Source organism: Kwoniella pini, chromosome 1 (assembly GCF_000512605.2).
Source record: "Kwoniella pini CBS 10737 chromosome 1, complete sequence".
NCBI lineage: Eukaryota > Fungi > Basidiomycota > Tremellomycetes > Tremellales > Cryptococcaceae > Kwoniella > Kwoniella pini.
The window spans coordinates 1,054,890-1,073,219 of NC_091716.1; the positions used below are offsets into that span (position 1 = coordinate 1,054,890).

Sequence of the window (18,330 nt, forward strand, 5' to 3'; positions counted from 1 at the left end):
TGTTGCGGGGTTATTGGGAAGCTTGTACGGTGTGATTATCGATCTGCGGGATTGTAAGCGGCGTTCGAATGGAATCAAGACTTACCGGTTGATTATCACTGTCATCGGAAGTGCAATCAGAGTAAGGACTATCGTAAAAAGGCCCATTCTACTCTTGTCAGCAAGGCTCAGCGATGTCCAACTTACCTGACGCCACCGGCTTCTGGTACGCTATAAGTATTCTTTGGACCCCTTGTCGAAGACCCGCCTACAAATATGATTGATGCAATGGATACGAGAGTAGTGTAGGCAAGGGTCGGATAGGTACCTACGGCATGGAGGTCAGCACGAGGACGATTGTATTGGTCACTCACCCTTCCAAAGACCCCACCATCCTTCCAATTGCTTTGTTCGTTTCAATGTACCTATCAAAGTGGTGAGGGTAGGACCAACACTGCGACGATATTAGCAATATTCCGGCGGATGATTCTAATGACTCACCGAGTCTGGGCATCTAGACCGACAGCATGAGGATTGTAATTCGCTCGCAGTCGAACTAACGCCCCGTGGAAAGGCATGGTGATCGCTACACCGACTGCCATGAGGGATATCATAATGGCAGCGGCAAGAAAAAGGGTTATCAGGAACTCGAACATTGTGCAGAGATATGAGCTGGCTTTGGGTCGAGGGATGTTGCAGTGTAGTGGAGAATCTTCAAGATAATGTTTATTTATGACAATGAGACGATGACTACGCTCAGAATGACGATGTGCATGTGCATGTGCGTGTACCGCTTTCGGCAGTCACCGTTATTGAGACGCCACCGTATGAGTAGAAAACCGGAGATCCTCCAGTGACCGAACCGCATTATAGCAGGCCGCAACAGAAGGAATTCATTCATTCGACATCAATTCAAGTATCCGATCACGGCGGATCATATCAAGGCTTGCGCCGATATGGGATTTTGGAAAAGGTTTAGGTATTGACTCGAGTCGAGGCAGCGCTGTCAGCCAAGATGCACAACGTATCGAGTGCTTATGTGACTGTCGCTTGAAACCTCACCGCAAGGACCACATATGAGAGGGTCTCGATGCGATGCACAGTGATCGTAACTCTCTAGCTTCGGGTTTCGGACAGGTGACATGCAAGCATTAAGGATACATTGCTAGGATCCTACCAACAAATCTAGGCCAAAGTCGCATCTTTTGAAGGTCTCTTGAATCCAGGAGGAAACACCTGCCTCGCGTTGATGTTTACCCTGGCCGAACTAATAAATCGCTTGGCCGCCTTCATAGTGGAAGTGTCCTTGTCAGATGGCGTAAAGTAAGCAGGCAGAGATCCTTCAAGAATGCGAGGAACTCCTATATCACCGCACATAGCTTGCATGAGCTAGAACATATCTGGATCAAATATCTGTACTCACCGTGATACGCCTGCCTGCCAGTACCACTCATGATCAGACAGTCGCCCGATCGTAAGATGACAGGACGAGGTGGATCATGACGAGACGAAGACCCAAGGAGTAGTATTGCAGAGTGACCGAGGCTGCACAAAAGAAGACATCAGCTCAACGAAGCGTTGTGGGAGACTCACGAAAGAGATACCAATGGTCGTGCTGGGTCGAGCCTGTGCCAAGGTCTATTAACACTGCCGGATCGTTCAGTCGCTGCACTCACTCTGACCGGTCCACATGACCCATTAATGTGTCTTTGGTCTGATAAAAGTTTACAATGCCCGTGTCTGGCGCTACATTGGGACATGAGTTATTTTCTTTCCTGCAATTTTGTGGACCTACCATAATCTTCTGGCCATGACTCCCATCCACAAGACCTAGACTCCGAATCTTGTTCAAACACTTGATCCCATGGGACAGAATCAACCACTCGTTTGCAAATGTCTGCGAGGCCCGGCGGAAAGGGTATTGGCTGATCGCTGCTGAGTTCGTAGGATTTGGTTGACCACTTTTGGAGATGTTAGGTCACACCGTGCACCCATTGGAGATTACTCACCTGATACACCCATCCCAGATTGGCCCACCGCATTTCGGCCATCAATTGTGCTGCAGTCCTCTCTTTCAGCTTGGCACTTGGCGTATCGCCAGTCCATGTTTTATTGCGCGCGATGATCTCCTCGTAACCGATGACAGATGCAGGTTCCGTTTCAATCGTTGTGCGAGCTTTAGGTGCTTCCTTTGCTGGGGACAGCGAGGTTGTCATGTGCTTGGGCTGAACAATATGATCAGGTTGCGTGGCGTAGAGCTCGAAGAGGTTTGGTGGGAGATCGTAATGTGTGGAGAGTGAAAGGGGATTAGGGGGTCGTGTGTATTCGGCGAGCGACGAGTGCAGAAGATCAAGTTGATCGTTGATCGAGAGTAGATTGGGTATGAGTATGCATCCTGGCATATGTAAAATGAGCATGTTGACCACAGAAGCGGCTGCAACTCACCAGGAGCGACTATCCATCCGACTCTTCCATCGCCGAGTTTAACCTCTTTCAATCCAGACATTGTCAAGTGGGGCCGTTCTCCTAAATCCCTCTCTTTCCCCTTATAACTCGCAAAGACCCAGGCTTTCCAATTGCTTGTGCTTCCTTCGTAATCATTCGCTGGACTCCACCAGCCTGCCTTCCATAATTCATCATCTTCTTGTTTGTTCGGGCGAGAGAGGTCAACGAGGCTATCTCCGTACTTTCGCAACGAAGGGTATTTATCCTTGACAGCGCGGTTCTTGAAATGCTTCTCTGCCAGGCGGAATGCAGTATGATGAGTGGATGCACCAGCGTCTGGGGAAGACATGTTGAAGCGAGTCGACGAGTGAACCAATGATGTGAAACGATCAAAGTTTAGCGTAAAACGAACAGAAGAAATAAAGATGAACGGAACGGAAAATTTCGCACGTTGTGCCAAAACATGCAACGACGACCCGCGGCTGAATGTAATGCTACAAATGGACAATATATATGTATCACACCAATGCATATTCATCTACAACTACCCAAACAAAGCAGCATATACGACGAACAACCCTTGAAGAAGCTTAGATCTTGACCTGCATACCGTCGAATTAGCGCGTTTTCGTCGAAAACTCGCGTTATCACTTACAGCTCTGAGTCCATCTTTCCAGAATGTGAAGTAAGGGGTGGTACCGTCTTCTCGGTAGTTCTTTAACGTCTACGGATCAGCGCGTGCTCTTGGGATTGATGCTTGATATGGTACTTACGAGTAAGGCAACCATACCGTCAGGGTTCATGGATTCTCCAACGTAGAATTCGTAATCCTTGAAGTTACCGACGATCTTCTTGGCAAGCTCTTGAGCACCTTTCTCGAAGACTGGGACTCGCTCAGGGTTGGTCTCTTGGAGCTTGGCCTTGACAGCCTTCATGTAACCTTTAAGGTAGGTGAGGTAGGACTGGGGGATGTTAATTAGCACCAGTGTAAATTGGCCACGAACAGGATACTCACCTTCTTGTCGAAGGCGGTGGATTGAAGTCGGAAAGAGTGGACAACGTTGTTGACTTGGGAAGCACCAGCTTCGAGAGCCTCCTCGGCCTCTTCGGCAGAAGGGTTGGCACCTGTGGGCGGGGTGGTGATTAGTGGTGATTCTGTAAGATGATTCACTCAGGTACTCACCAATATCAACATCACCTTCCTTGACAATGATCATAGAACAGTCTACTTCGTAAGCAATATCGTTGATCTCCTTGCTGCGTAGCGAAACGTGCATCAGCGAACGATGATAGGTTACAGGCGTTTCAAGAGGTATTCACTCACACGTCAAAAGCGTCAGAGACCAATTCGTCGTCGGTGATAACATCTTGGAAGATCAACATTTTGTTTGATTGCCTTTTTGAGGTATTTGTTGGGAGAATGCGAGTAGGATTAGGAATCAAATAACAAATCACGATTGATAGGGGATCAACAATGTAACTTTTACTGGTTCAAGGAGCTCCATCCAAACTTTTTATTCATTTTTCATACCTTCCCTTTTCGGGGTAGTTTATTCACGCCTCCCTTTAGATGTAGGGTCAAGGCGGCTTTCTCCGCTTGTTGATTTAGCGCTGTCCCTACCTTAATCGTGTTTCCCATATAGTCAATGTCATATAGTTGACACGATTGCGCCTGTCATTTTCACACATGGCAAATTACACCAAGCATTTGACAACAGCTGTTTCAATTTGACCACGCTGATTTTTGATCTCCCGGCTCCTACATAACACATATACTTCATAAGGACTTGCTGAGGGGATGTAGATCTATCATCTGCATCCTTCGCTTCAATTGCATGCTCAATTGTCCGATTGAGCACTGAAAAACCGACAGGCGATAGCCCGACACCCTGCTCGCGCTAATCAAATGGGGACCGTGGATAAAGTCTCACGGATAAGGGTGAAGGCAGCGGTGGGAGCCGCGCTATGAGAAATAGCTCAACACGGAGATGCGATGATGCCCACGGTTAAGAAGACGCGTGTTCGGCGGCGAGATCCGGCGACACAGCAACCTATACCTGGTCATTATCCCGGGCAATGACCTCCCGTTGTTGTTGTTCGTCGTATTGCTAGTCAGACCAAATCGCATCAGCCTAGAAACCATTCGCAAACGCATGATGTCCGGGCCAAGCGCTTCGATCCACATGCCTCACAGTGCTGCCTCAAATAGTGACTCGCGTCGTGCTTCGGCGATCTCTTTCGAAGCCGATGATGCCCCGAAAGTTCTCGCTCGTAATTCAGCTTGTCATCAGTGCCGGTACGTGGCTGCGTCCTATCAATTCGAGCGAAGCTGACAACAGCTACGCAGTAAGCGGAAATTGGTGAGCTAGCCCAAAATTCCCCACACCCCGACTAACCTGTCTTGCCCAGAAATGCGACGCGATCAAACCCGTTTGCGCAAATTGTCAGAAACCTAGACAGCGAGGGTCTGGGAAGGGAGAGAGTCCCGCCGAACTGGAATCTTGTACATGGGACGAACCCAAAGAACCTAGTGCAAGGACCCGGCGCCGAAGAGAGTCAGCAAAGAGACAAGCTTTATCCTCGGCACAAGATAGACAATTGGAAGATGAACAAGTCACTGCGAAGAAGGCCAAGCTGAATGAGTTGGAGGGACGAATTGGTGAGTCAAACACACCGAACGGTCTTGCTGACGTTCCCTCAGCCGCCTGCCATAGTGTTTTAGAGGGGCAAAAGCAGGAACTGTCACATCAATCAATCTACGATCCATTACTGACCGATCCGAGTTTTACCAATCATCTTGAACAGCCCCAGATCTCAGTCCCGCCCCTTAACTCATGGTCAAATATCCCGCCACTATACAACGGTAGCTCCGAGCTCTCCTCGCCAAGCAAACCCGTGTTCGGAGCTGAATTCAAGGTTGAACAGCCTTCTTACTCTGATCTCACTTCAGACCCCTTGGCCGGCCTCTTCGATCTCATATGGCCAGAGTGAGTAATTTGGCTGGACAATCACATTGACCTTGCTGATATATATACAGCTGGCCCAAGGATCTTCCCAAATACGAAGTGGTCGAGGTGAGTCACTCACATCGATTAAACCGAAAACCTGACATTTGAACCATAGCAAATGATACGAGTTTTCTTCGAAAAAGTGCCAACTCTGCCAAAGATGCTCAGCAAGAATCAACTCCTCCAGAACTTGATGCTACCGCCATCAAATCGCAACTTCCCAGTAAGTCCGGGATACTTGCTGGCCTATAATTAACCCCTGCATAGGTACGTCCACTGCTGCACGCAATTTTGGCCATAGCCTCCAACTACATAAGCGAAACGACTCTTGCTACAAAGGCGTATTTCCCCACAGGAGCCTCTTCGACCGATTACATCCACCCAACAGCAGATTTTGACAATTCAAGTTCTACGGTACATTTCAATTTTACCAGTCAATCTTCATCACAACGATCCGAGTCGGCGACTGCTCTGAGCCTTTTCCAAATGTGGCATCGGAGAAAGGCTTTCGAGACTTTTGCCAGGTGTATTGACAAGGGTGATCAGCTCCTCCGTTGTCTGCAGGGTAAGGCTTGCACCAAAAGCAAAAAATGTAAAATCGCTAACGTCAATGCATATAGCGTACATCATTGTCACCACGCTAGATCAGTACAATGCATGGTGAGTCGGCTTCGCATAATCATATATCGCGCTTAGCGATGCATATAGGTGGACGGACTTATGGATGGAGACCGGGGCCTGCTTACGGATGGCTACACCGATGCGGATCAACGAGTCACCTAGTATGTCATATAGACTTGGCGAGACAACGACTGATAATCGCAAAACTCAGACGTCCCCGAAAGCTCCTTGCGGCGAGGCACGCACAGTCTGTTGGGTCCTCCAGCCAGCGATATGGAACAGGCTGAACGAGACCGGACCTGGTGGTGAGATTGCTGCATATTGATGTATGTATAGTCTTGCTAAATTTATCTACTAGGATGGCATATCTGCTCGAGAGAAGTGCTACTTCAGCCACAACGTGGGCTCCCGTGAGTCAGAATCTCACAGACCTGATCAGGATACAAGCTCATTCAAATTCCTAGGCAATGAGCGAAGACGAAATCACAGTCGAATTGCCCGTACTGCAATCCACCTACGATAGCGGTATCGGTCAACTGCAAGGGGTGCAAACATTGGCGTGAGTTTTGAAAACGCCCGATATCCTGCAAGGTACCGCGCTGAATAAACAACTTTTGCCGCTTAGCTCTCCCGATCTGTACACTTCGCGTAAGTCATTTGCATAGCCATATAGATAGAATGTTAACAACGTAAATGCAGATCCTCCGTGCCACCGCGATGTAAGTGATCTTCCATTTACACATCCTCCCATGCCACACTGACGATACACGCAGAGCTTGTGTCTTTACATCAAATCCCTCAAACTTTACACAGAAGTCGGAAGCTTCTTCCGCAGGTATAGCCAAGGCTCGCATAGCATCGCGTGGGTCGTTCAATTCCACTTCACCTGCCTTTTGGCTGACTTTTGACATCTTAGGGCCTATCTATCTCACCCAACCTTCCGTCTTTTGCTGTCGCAAATCAATTCCTTCCGTATGAGTTTCCCGCCAGAATTCCGACGACCCACCCATTTCAAAGTAGGACAAGGCGTGGAAGCGTTGGATCGGGATTTAATTCAAGCCCTGTGGATATTGCATGCGTACGTAAACTCGACCCCTATGTCAACGGCAGCTCACGCGTCCGCAGTGCAAGCATAGCCCTAGGTGAGCCTCTGATAACAAAAGATACCTGGACGCACGACGGTGCTCGCATGACCTTGGCTGCCATTCGGGCAGCGTTGTCACTGTTGTATGACAGTAGGTCAAATTCATCATGGGATTGACCGATAATCGACATGCTAATTTTCTAATCTGTGTCCTTAGTAACCGCTACTAGTTACGATCGTGAGTCTCTTATAAATATCGATGTGGTCCCTTGCTCACGCCCGATCGCAGTAACTCTCTTCAGCCCTCACTGCTCCTTCTGCTGGTGTATGGCCTCCAGAGGTCTTATCCATTTTGTGGACGCAGCGACGCGATCTGGTGATTTAGTCTCAGCTGCGGTGTTTAGGTCTGAAGTCGAGGTCTTTAGGTAAGGAGGGTATACAAACGCCCGCTTTTAGTATTGGCTGACAGCGACCACAGACTCGCACTTCAGCGGTATGGAGAACGATTTCCTGTGCCCGTGAAACATCTGAAAATGGTGGATGACCTCTTGGCGCAAATGGAGGACCCTTCAAGCTCAACCAAGAGCATGAGTATACTTTATGAGTGAGTGTCTGCAATCACCTCGAGTCGTTGCGCTGACACCAACGCAAACTCCCATAGTTGCACTGTGGATGACATCATTGCTTCTAATCGAGCGGTGGGAGCTGTGATCTCGACTTTAAGTACTCCATCGTCGCAAGCCATGTTTACCCCAAGCGGATCAAGCGGTTATACACCAGACGAACCTCAAAATCTCTTTCATTCCACGCTCCCGTCCAAGTCGGCAGAAAACTTAGTACAGATGCCGCTTTACAGCAATACCAACACCAATAATGTAAATGCGCTTGGCGGATCAGATTCCGCCCCGCCCAAAATGATGGATGTGAACTGGCAAGACTCGTGGGACATTAATAGTTTCAGCTTCGACTTGGACGCTGTGGTCAGTGTGTTTGAGAGTAACGGAGCGGTATTCGACGGCTCGCAATTCAACCTGCCTTCGATGCACTAAATATCCTATCAAATCGATTCGTGTTATAGCATTCTTGTATAATGTATTCTATACCGCTTCATCGGTGATACGTTCGATGAACCTATTCCATCTTTTGATCGCTTCCACAACAATCGTTTCGTAAATCTGAGCTCCTTTTCCATTTTTATACAGTGGGAAAATTTCCCTATGGGACAGACCGCAATCCTTACATTTCTCTCTGACTTCTTCGAAAGCCTTACCACTCTCAATCATGCTTGCACTTCGATCGGCAAGTTCCAAATGCACCAGCCTTTCCCAACGCTTCATCGCTTTAGACGGTGCATTCAAATGAGTGGTGGCTCCGGGTAGGTATGATGTGGTCAAAGTGCCTGATCTGTGCAGCCCACTGGCAGCAGCCGTCGCACGTGAGCCTGGTCTCGATGATGGAAGAGGGAATATATCTCGCAAAGTCGGGGTTTTGGATTGACATTCTGGATCAACTTGCGTCAGTCCGAAAAAAGGACTGTTTCATTTGACTCACGATTGGTCCACTCGCCAATCCGGCGAGGGACATTGTCTGTCCTGCCGATTTTAAAGTAAACGACCGTCGGCGTTTCCAGATCTCGCAGCTCGTAAGCGTACAAATAACCAGGTAATTCCTGCAGCATATCATCAGTGATCAACACGTCCATATGGGCGACCACGAACCCACCTTCGGGGTCAATTTGCTCTCCATTGTCATCCTAAGCAGGGTTTGCGTCTGCTGTCCTAGATCTGACGGTATGAACTCTGTCAAATTCGGTGAGTTGGTTTTCTGTCCTGCAACGTTTTCCAGGACGGTCAGGACTCACCCTTGAAGTCGATCCAGACCGCAGGCCTGCGCGCATCTCCTCTCCAATAGAAACCATGTGCTTGACATATTAGACCCGCATGATCCTTGCAGTACCTTCCCATGACCTTGTCACTCCGTTCATCCCCTTCATCAATGTGCGTATTACTATCTGACAAGTATGGTGCAGCCGTCTTGACCAATCGTTTACAAGGTTGGCCTGTTCGCGTGAAGCCTGAACATTGAACGGCGAAAAGACCTTTGACATTCCCTAAGCTCCTTGATGGTGTGCTATGAGACGAAGTCACAGGGGTCCGCTCCGATGCAGCTCGTCGCCTGCGAGCCGGAGAACGGGGAGTGATTTTGTCATCTTGAGGAGCTGAATCGTCCTCCTCCTCAGAAGAAGATAGTGTCAAATCGATAATGGGATCGTAGTCGGGATCTAAATTGGGCCTCGAAGAATCTTTCAACCTGTTGAGACTTGCCCTTGTCTTTGCCTTACTTTTACTCTTACTGGACATCGGGACTGACGGGTCGGAATATGGCCGCGGCGGAGTGCGAGGTGATGGCGGTAGTAAGCGATTCTCATCTGATGTACGTGGTTTTGAGTGAGGATGGATCGAGGGTTTAAACGTTCTAGGAGGGGTTCGGGTCGCCTTGCCTGCGGTCCCGCTCGCGGGTCTCTGCGAACCTTCTGAGAACGAAGATTCGACGGGAGGTACCAGTACGGAAACAGAAGCATCATAATTAACATCAGGCAGAGGCAGTGATCTGGGTCTTGGAGGTAGCGGAGGCGGTGTTGGATCTCTTTTCCTAAGCTCGTCTCGATACTTGGAAGCTTGAGCTCGATATTGGTAGTTGGCGATGCTTGGTTTAGGCGGAGGTGGTAGAGCTGGCAAGCGCTTGTTATAGTTGGGGGATACTGAATCAGATTGCAACCTGCACTCCGGCTCAGATGGGTAGTATGAGCTTGAGGGGATCGGGTTGTGAGTGGATGTATCGGTTTGATAAGATGTAGGCGCACCTTCGACCGAAAGGTTTGACACCGATGTGGAGAGACTCGCTAAATAATCGTATCCGATTCGCCTCCGTCCTGGACTTTGGGATGTAGAGGGTAGAGAAGGAGGAATTAAGTGGGGACCGAGAGGTTGATAGACATGATGTGTATCCTGTTGCCTACTAAAATTCTGAAAATTTGATGGTCCCGATGGGTACGAGACTTGGGGGGAGTGTTGCTGCGAGTACTGAGAAGGAGAGGGAGGGAAAGCCTGCTGATGGGATGATGGATTTGGCGGGTAGATATACGACATACCCTCGTTCCTTGTTGCTCATGTAGCTACGTGCGCCATTGGGAAGAGGTCGAGGCTATGTGATGTTGAATTGATTCATTGGGGATACTTTGTTGTAAGAACACAATGTTAGAGGGTGAAATGGAGTAACCTCTTATGCGTGTTTTGACAAGTCAGCCGCGACCAGCGTGATCGAACAGATTTACGTAACTCAGCTCGCTGTATGACGATTAACCTCAACTCTTTATAGTGTATTGTGTCTTGGACACCCTTCACTTCATTCACCTCACTGTATCAATAGAGTACTCCGCTTCATAGACACTTTCCTTGCGCATGGAACCCAACGTCATACGATGGGAAGACCTGGATTGTATAATACATCCATCTTCTGCATACCACTCCCGCGCCGCAATCAAATGAGAGTCTCCTCATAACCGGTCGCGAAACTTATGATGTACTAGAGTGATTAGAGTCAAGCTGATCATTCGCGACCAAATGCATCACCATGTCTTCACCGAATTTGCCTTCTCCAACATCTCTCCCTCTAGCCTCTGCTTCAGGAAAGCCGCTGTCAAGAGATGCTTACCCAGCCCGACCTGCTTCAATTCCTCTGCCACCTAGAAAGAACACTTTGGGACTACCACCAACGTATTTGCACCATTTGCGGCAATTGCTACGACAATGGCTAGATCAGCAAACCCGAGAGGAGGAGCAAGTCGGTCTGCGACGCAAACGGAAGAATGATCCGACATCATGTAGCCGATTATGGTCCGAGCCGACTGTGGACTCACTGGAGAAAGCTATATGGGAAGGAATTGTCGAGCCATCACAGGAGGAAGCTGGAAGGAAGAGTCAAGCCATCCTGAAACTAGATTGGTCAACATGGATCGAGGGCTCAGCGGAGAGGAGAGCTGTATGGAGGCAAAGTCAACAGGCAGAGATCACGCAGCTGGCTTTACAAGAAGCCGAAAAAGTGAATGGAATAACCATGGATACACTTAGAGGACGACCAAGTAGTAGTAAGAATTCGCTGCATGAGATTGAGTCATCGGGTCAAGAGAATTCAGACGCTTTCAAAACTTTTCAATCTCTTTCACGTAAGCCCGACACTTCATCTTCAGGTTCAAGCCGATCTCCATCGGTGGCTTCGAGCTGTAGGACATCTGCCCCGCCGCCTAAGCCTCTGACACGACACGAAACTCAACGAACGGAAGCCAGTATCGATGTAGATGACGATGATGTGCAGAGATGGTGCCAGGCGATCAGCAGAATGGATGGATACCGGCCGCTCTCGCTGCCGAAGAATGACGAGTGGGAAGTGGTAGAAGGTGAGAATCTTCCTAATTTCCATATCAATGAACGCATACTGACCGCCATATACAGACGAGTGCCCATCATTCGCAAGCATTCAACGCGAAGTACCAGGAGCCTTCCCTCAAACCTCCTCTTCTGATTATGGATTTTCAGCCGCCACAGGATCTCATCTTTCCGCTTCGTCATCCAGAGCCCGCTTTTCTAATCTTGGACTGCCGACTCCCGTTTACTTGCCAGATCATCCGGACATTGCTGCGGTACTGATCAAGCCAGTCATATGCCTTCATTTTCTACCCCTTGATAGCCCTCTACAGAGGAGTAGCAGTACTCTGAACTTGAAAAGAGAAGATTCGCTTGGCAGAAATTCAGTATCGAGTATCGGGTCGGGCGGGCGCCATAAGAAGTGGTGGAGCGGATCAGGCGGAAGATGTAGCGAGATAACAATAGGTCTCAATACCAACTCAACGCCCGAATCTGCACCCGAAACCGAGTTTATCTCGGGCCAGTACGCTCTTCCGACGGATTCGGGACGCAGTAAACCTTGGACTCAAAATCTGCAAACGAGACCAGAGAAAAAGCGAAGGAGTGTTCTCACTTCTTTTGCAACTTCCCTAGAGTCATCGACATCTTTACGACAGCAACGCTCCATTATGCCCGATTCCAATGGTGAACAGTCGGTCAAAGATGAGTCGAATGATGAGACTGGCACCCAGAAAGGCTCACCGGTCGTCATTCGTGCAGGTCTATCATTTGTGGTTGCTGGGTCAGACTTGGATATACCCTTGCCAAGAGATGGGGAAACCACCAAGCTAGTTGGTGGAACTATCGTAATGCGAGGAACCAGAGATGAAGAGGAGAAGAGGGCGCTACACAGAATACTGCAATACTTTGTGAGCTTGATCGGTTGTCAACGGGCTCAAATCAACAGAGTATTAATGCGGTATGGTCGCTCTCAGGTCTATACGATACAAAGCATGTTTCGAGAACTCCAACTTCTAGATTCTTTTCGTATCCCTCGGGAGCCAGATATACTTGCAATTCCTGACAAGTCCAGTCCAAGCACTGACTCTGCTGTGCGTCCGCTGTGGGAACACCGCGAATCCCTCGAATGGCCCCGTTCTGATGCCTCGAAGCAAAAGGGGAAGCACGTGCACAGAGGTTTCTTCCATCGGTTAGGCAAAGATACCAGGCACGTTTGGGAAGGCTTGTTGGGCAGGCGAAAACCATCCGGATCTCATGAAGCGCCTTTTCTGCCCTCGATGCCTAACGTCCCGACGAAGGATCTGCCTGTGACCTCTCCGACCGCTTCTTTCCCTAACCTCGGGAATGCGTCAACTCCAACTTCATTGGTAGCATCGGCCGCCGCGGGATTTTCACGAAACACGACCACCCCACCACCAATCGAGAAATACCTGACGATTCTACTTTCACTCGAGAGACAGCTACCATCCTCGACACCTGGTCTGACACTACCGATGCCTCCGTTGCTGGTTCGCCTGAGACGTGAGGATGAAGTTCGCCGCGCAAAAGCTCGACAAGAGGCGGAAGAGGCAAAAACAGGTCGTGCTCACGTCAACGGACTGCCTTTGGCCAATCCGAAACCATATGCGCCTTCGGACCTCCTCTCCGTCGATCCTCTGCAGGGGCGAGCGCTCAATTATCGACTTGGTGGTGATGTACGAGCCGGTCTCAGCGCTTTGTCCGATGATCTTGCTACTTTCGAAGGATGGATCCGTCTGCAGAAACTGGACGTTCTCTACTCGGTGGGTACAGACACAGCCGCGGACAACGGAGAAAGGGAGATACATATCTGTCAGCCTCCTAAACCACAAACGTATGTATTCTGGGATGATGGCACGGACAGGACAGTCCAACAAGTGATCAATGATCTGCAAGATGAACTGGCGGAAGAAAACATGGTCTGTCCTAGACCGGGATGCACTGCTACTACCGCTAACCACGTCAGATGGTGGTTACATTCTGGAAAAAAGGTTGTACTTAAGGTCGAGAGTGTTGATAAGCACGATATGCCAGACCACACGCTGGACGTATGGCCAAGATGCAACGAATGTAGAACAGTCGGAGATGCGCGAGAATTGTCCAAGGGTGCAGGGTACGTGACCCTCCGTTATACGTCGCGAGGCGAGCACTAATACTCATTCACAGAAACTTCTCGTGGGGCAAGCTGCTAGAACTGTATGTTCCAATCATGTCTCACCGACATCGCTGACTGATGTCTAACGGTAGTCTGATCTTCACCGACAAGCTGCAATTGCCAATCCTCTGTTCTCATACCGAACACCCTTCACTCTTCATTCGAGCACCCTCAGCGGTGATATCCTTGCATACCGAGAGCATATCCATACTGGACACACGTCTGCCCAAACTACAGGTTGGGCCGAATGTAAATAAGAGGAAAGGAGGAAAGGAGTCAGTAGAAGCAGTCATGCGGAGTCTGGTTCGGAAGGAAGTCGAGCAGGAAAGGATTGATACATTGAGAAGGGAGATCAAGGAAGCCTTTGGTGCCCTTCAGCAGAGAGCTGAGCTGCTTGTGAGTGGTTCTATCCGTGATGTTAGAAGAAGGGCTCAGCCTGTCATCCGATCATAGCGCGTAGAGTTGCAAAGTAGCATGAAGAAAGGCGATGGCGATTGCACAGAATCCCTCAACGACCCCAACTTGAGCGAACGATATGCTCTTTTGTCAAACTTTATTGACAGCTCTGACGATTATAAGTTGAGTCTGTTTGGCGAGCTGGAGGAATCCCCGTCAAGCCTAATCAATGACATACGAACAACATTTGCGCAACAAATCAGATCACATGCGATCGACCTCGATGAATGCAAGAAGGATATCGGGTTAGAATACGTAGATTTCACGGATATCCCCTTACGTTTGCCCGACTACGCGGAGGGTGAAACCGCTTTTGCCTTACCCAGCAGTCATGTGCTGGTCAAGCTGAAAGAGCCTTCCTCGATTATTGCTTATACTTTGTCGTGAGTCAGGCCAGGAGATATTCGGCTTATCTCTCGTTCACGGCTGATGCGCCGTTTCTTTCAGCTCTTTGAGTTATTTCAACGAGCTCACCAACACCGCTGAAAATAACGAGACGGCCTCCAATGACGCCGGGTTGTCGAGGTCTTCTACAGCACCCTTGAACCCCAAGGATGAGAAAGTCGTCTGGTCAACCGAAGTCAAACGGCGGGATACACCTAGAGATTTACTGAGTTTACGAACAGTTGCGAAGAAGAAATCTGAAATACAGCTGTCTCGTGCACACAAGCCTCCGCTTGGCCTCTCAATCGCATCGAATGCGCCGCCGTCTTTGGAATTGACGCTGGAACAGGTGGAAGGACGATCTCAGTCGTTCAATCGACTTGGAGACCTGGTCAAAACGATCGGCAAAGCCACCGCGCAAGATCCAAACATACAAACTGAATCACTAAACGCACCAGTCAGCATAGCTCAAGCACCTGCGGAGTCCGATAACGATGCTATGCTCACAGTCCGCGCTTCGCCAAGGAATATGCGTAGACTGAACAGTGATGAGAACACGGTCAGAGCCGCTCCACCATCAGCATTTCGCCCTTCAACTCCGAGAACCATCTCCGATTCGTTCATCACACCCTTGACGCCGACTTCCCCTCGGAACGCTACCGGAACTATCACATCTAAGGAAAGTTGGGGATCCGTCACTTCGACATTCAGCAATTCATTCAATCAGCTCTTGAAGATTGGGACCGACGTCGGGGGATCCATCAGTCAGATGAGAATCAAGGGTACCGATAGATCGTTATCTTCCCTTATCGGACCGTTAGGAATGATGGCCAACGCAGACAACTCTTTGTCATCAATGGACGACCGGCCCCATTTACAATTCACCTATACATTCGGAGATCACCTCAAACTCGGCTGCACAGTTTACTATGCTGCCGCTTTCGATTCGCTCAGAAGGCGATGTGCGATCGACCGAAGTCTGATACAAAGTCTCAGAAAAACCGACGCTTGGGATGCACAGGGTGGGAAAAGTAAAGCTGCGTTCTTTATGACGCACGATAAGAGGTATATCGTCAAGGAGTTAGTCAGTAAATGGAATGTAAGCGATACGTGAGTGTAAGAGTTTCGGTTACGTTGTTGCTTGCTGAAGATTCACGCACCTAGCCACGCCTTACTAGACATAGCGCCTGCGTATTTTGAACATCTCGCTGGCACGCATAACAAAGCGACCGCGTTAGCCAAAATTGTCGGCTTTTACACCGGTACGTGTCGTCATATCTCATGTAGATATAACTGGTGGCGAGCTAATGACGGGATCTGATAGTACGCATCAACGATATGAAGGCAGGAACCAAGAAGCATTTGGACTTGCTAGTGATGGAGAACCTATTTTATAAGCAGACCATATCACGAACGTATGATCTGAAAGGTATTGAAGGACGAAGGGTCAACAAAGCCAAGGTAGAAGGGGAACTCAAATCAGAACCCAAGCTTGATGGGACATCGCTCGACGGAGAATGGCTGGAAGGCTTGATGAAAGGCTTGGTACTCCTTCAACCTCACGCCAAGCGGATTTTGCAGGATGCTATCTCGTTGGATACAAAGTTTTTATCTTCTCAGTCGGTCATGGACTATTCACTTCTCGTTGGTGTAGACGAGGGGAAGCATGAGTTAGTAGTCGGTCTGGTGGATGCTGTAGGAAATTACAATCTCTTCAAAACTATCGAAAGTAGGGGTAAATTAGCTCTGAACAGGGGAGGTGACGTGACGATTGTGAGCCGATACATTCTCTGAGTTGGTCTCGTGTTGACTGACGAACATCACTGCCATTAGATTCCACCAGACAAATATCGGGAAAGGTTCGAACATGCTCTGAAGCATTATTTCATTGTAAGTCGCGATGTATTTGACCCAAGGAAGAATTTGAATCAATGACAGTCGCATTGCTAGGCATGTCCCGACAAATGGTCGAAAAATTCTAGAAGGGGTGGTGAGAAGACGTCGATAGCCCTTCCGTCAGTGCTGTAATCGGTCAATGAGATGTTACTCAAATCACCAAGCCCAGCCGCACCAACAGCTCCAATATTGGTCGCTCTAACGCCCGTAAGCATGATTCGTCGGTGTAGCGCAAATACATTTCATATATCACGACCTCGACATCGATTCCTACGATACTTATGACTTAATGCATTCACCTTTGATATTGGAATTGACAAAGAAAAGCCCAAAATTTTTGAGCTACATTGTTTAACTCATCCTAGTGCGACGATGCAGTTGTAGCCGACATCGATCATTTCGCGTTTGTCATTTTCCATTCGTCACACAAGTTAAAACATCATATCCTTCCACGCCTAAACCCTCAGTCATCGATGCTGTCATGCTTTGACCTTGCCTGACATTTTACCGCTACTTGTATTACGGGCGGTGGTTTCACAAGTACGAGGAAACATTTTGTCATCACACGCTAATTTCGGGCTTACAGTTTGTTGCATCACTTAGAACATTTTACTTTATCTATGTCATGAAATACACGTTAGTTCGCATAACCGGTATAAGCAGATTCAATTCGGATTCAGCGCATTGAATATTTGACATTTTGGTCACTCAGATCGATCAACTGCTCATGGACTGTTCATGAATATATTTCAACAAATATTGGTATTCGCTTTGCCGTTTCTCACCAAGACAGCTATGGTTGTATGTTTCATGAACCTCATCTTATAGTCGACTTAGCAGCTTTGTATCTAAGCTTCAGTCCTACTCTGAAACTGATGGTATCTGATCTGGACCAATTATCACACATTGCACGCAATATCCTGTATATCACTCCCTCGAAGGCTCATGAGGTGCATACAATTGACTGTCATCCATCTACAATAATCCTCCTCAATGATCAATATATGCCTCTTTGTCTGCCATACAGCAGGTTTCTTCCCTACAGCCGTTGCCTGACTTGCGCGGTGACTACACTTCACCCTTCATGCATGATGTCCAGGTGACGGCTTTCAGGAGCATACGATTTCACTCCGCTCGACTCACCCAGTTCGTACTGGTCTCCCGCATTTACTGTCCTGCCAGAAGTCTACAGATAGATAAATGAATCAAGCGAAGAAGGATGCCGTCTGGCTATGCATCCGTTTCAAGTCGCTTAATACAACTTCAGCTTGTAGATGGTAAAACGTGGTAGCCACGTGGCCCTCACACTCGTGCCTGAGCCGCGCGCCACAAAAGGGGTCCTTTGGGATCAAACTTTAGTGGCACTTTGTGGCAGATTCGCGCAACATCTTCAAACCGTTCTCTCTCGCTGAAAAATGCATTTAAATCGTTGCAAATCGAACCAAAAGAAAGCTACAAAGCAGGGGAACCCATAGAACACAAAAAGAACTGCCCCAGACGGGATCGAACCGTCGATCTTCCGATGAACCCGGAGAGGTGCTGCTTTTTAACAGTCGGATGCCTTAACCAGCTTGGCCATGGGGCATTTGGTTGGAGGTTTACAACAAGTCGATTGGATATGTACTGTAGACATTCTGGGACAAGGTGAACGCCGTCATGAGAGATCCTGTAAAGTCCCCTTCGAACACGGACACGGGCAAACGGGGTATAACCCTGATTACTACCCCGTGTCCCTTAATGTTATGGCGCCAGACGTTATTTTGGAGAAACAACAATCGAACCACCCATATGTCATCATGCGATCTGCCGCCAAGTGTAGCAGACACTCCATCGCTATGCATAGCGTACCTATGTATTAGA

General features: G+C 48.7%; 6 protein-coding genes and 1 non-coding gene across 7 annotated transcripts; 2 read left to right on the forward strand and 5 right to left on the reverse strand.

Moving 5' to 3' along the window:
* Positions 1 to 10: 10 nt before the first annotated feature.
* I206_100409 (uncharacterized protein) lies at positions 11 to 635 on the reverse strand (the record flags this gene model as incomplete). The annotated part of the gene is made up of 5 exons (XM_070202193.1): positions 11 to 43; positions 86 to 128; positions 187 to 307; positions 354 to 433; positions 481 to 635. 5 exons carry the CDS (start codon positions 633 to 635, stop codon positions 11 to 13), a joined length of 432 nt encoding a protein of 143 aa, XP_070058294.1.
* A 529-nt stretch (positions 636 to 1,164) lies between these two features.
* Positions 1,165 to 2,773, reverse strand: I206_100410 (alkylated DNA repair protein AlkB; the record flags this gene model as incomplete). Its single annotated transcript, XM_019152690.1, has 7 exons — positions 1,165 to 1,340; positions 1,403 to 1,524; positions 1,573 to 1,605; positions 1,656 to 1,725; positions 1,775 to 1,940; positions 1,989 to 2,374; positions 2,425 to 2,773. The coding sequence occupies 7 exons, from the start codon at positions 2,771 to 2,773 to the stop codon at positions 1,165 to 1,167; spliced, it is 1,302 nt and encodes a 433-aa protein (XP_019014828.1).
* A 241-nt stretch (positions 2,774 to 3,014) lies between these two features.
* On the reverse strand, positions 3,015 to 3,807 carry I206_100411 (uncharacterized protein; the record flags this gene model as incomplete). The annotated part of the gene is made up of 6 exons (XM_019152689.1): positions 3,015 to 3,026; positions 3,080 to 3,139; positions 3,198 to 3,386; positions 3,440 to 3,549; positions 3,608 to 3,681; positions 3,749 to 3,807. 6 exons carry the CDS (start codon positions 3,805 to 3,807, stop codon positions 3,015 to 3,017), a joined length of 504 nt encoding a protein of 167 aa, XP_019014827.1.
* An 800-nt stretch (positions 3,808 to 4,607) lies between these two features.
* I206_100412 (uncharacterized protein) lies at positions 4,608 to 8,186 on the forward strand (the record flags this gene model as incomplete). Its single annotated transcript, XM_019152688.1, has 20 exons — positions 4,608 to 4,720; positions 4,772 to 4,784; positions 4,834 to 5,411; positions 5,462 to 5,498; positions 5,548 to 5,655; positions 5,700 to 5,997; positions 6,053 to 6,092; positions 6,141 to 6,214; positions 6,265 to 6,358; positions 6,412 to 6,463; positions 6,518 to 6,612; positions 6,679 to 6,701; positions 6,753 to 6,772; positions 6,827 to 6,915; positions 6,970 to 7,131; positions 7,179 to 7,288; positions 7,355 to 7,375; positions 7,427 to 7,562; positions 7,616 to 7,741; positions 7,799 to 8,186. The coding sequence occupies 20 exons, from the start codon at positions 4,608 to 4,610 to the stop codon at positions 8,184 to 8,186; spliced, it is 2,577 nt and encodes an 858-aa protein (XP_019014826.1).
* Positions 8,187 to 8,234: 48 nt separating this feature from the next.
* On the reverse strand, positions 8,235 to 10,286 carry I206_100413 (uncharacterized protein; the record flags this gene model as incomplete). The annotated part of the gene is made up of 4 exons (XM_019152687.1): positions 8,235 to 8,638; positions 8,689 to 8,806; positions 8,860 to 8,936; positions 8,999 to 10,286. The coding sequence occupies 4 exons, from the start codon at positions 10,284 to 10,286 to the stop codon at positions 8,235 to 8,237; spliced, it is 1,887 nt and encodes a 628-aa protein (XP_019014825.1).
* Positions 10,287 to 10,770: 484 nt separating this feature from the next.
* On the forward strand, positions 10,771 to 16,602 carry I206_100414 (uncharacterized protein; the record flags this gene model as incomplete). Its single annotated transcript, XM_070202194.1, has 11 exons — positions 10,771 to 11,593; positions 11,649 to 12,469; positions 12,536 to 13,692; positions 13,746 to 13,775; positions 13,827 to 14,130; positions 14,188 to 14,573; positions 14,638 to 15,684; positions 15,739 to 15,836; positions 15,899 to 16,347; positions 16,408 to 16,464; positions 16,525 to 16,602. 11 exons carry the CDS (start codon positions 10,771 to 10,773, stop codon positions 16,600 to 16,602), a joined length of 5,250 nt encoding a protein of 1,749 aa, XP_070058295.1.
* Positions 16,603 to 17,958: 1,356 nt separating this feature from the next.
* Positions 17,959 to 18,055, reverse strand: I206_100415. Its single transcript has one exon. It is a non-coding gene; the product is annotated as a tRNA-Asn (tRNA).
* Positions 18,056 to 18,330: the final 275 nt, after the last annotated feature.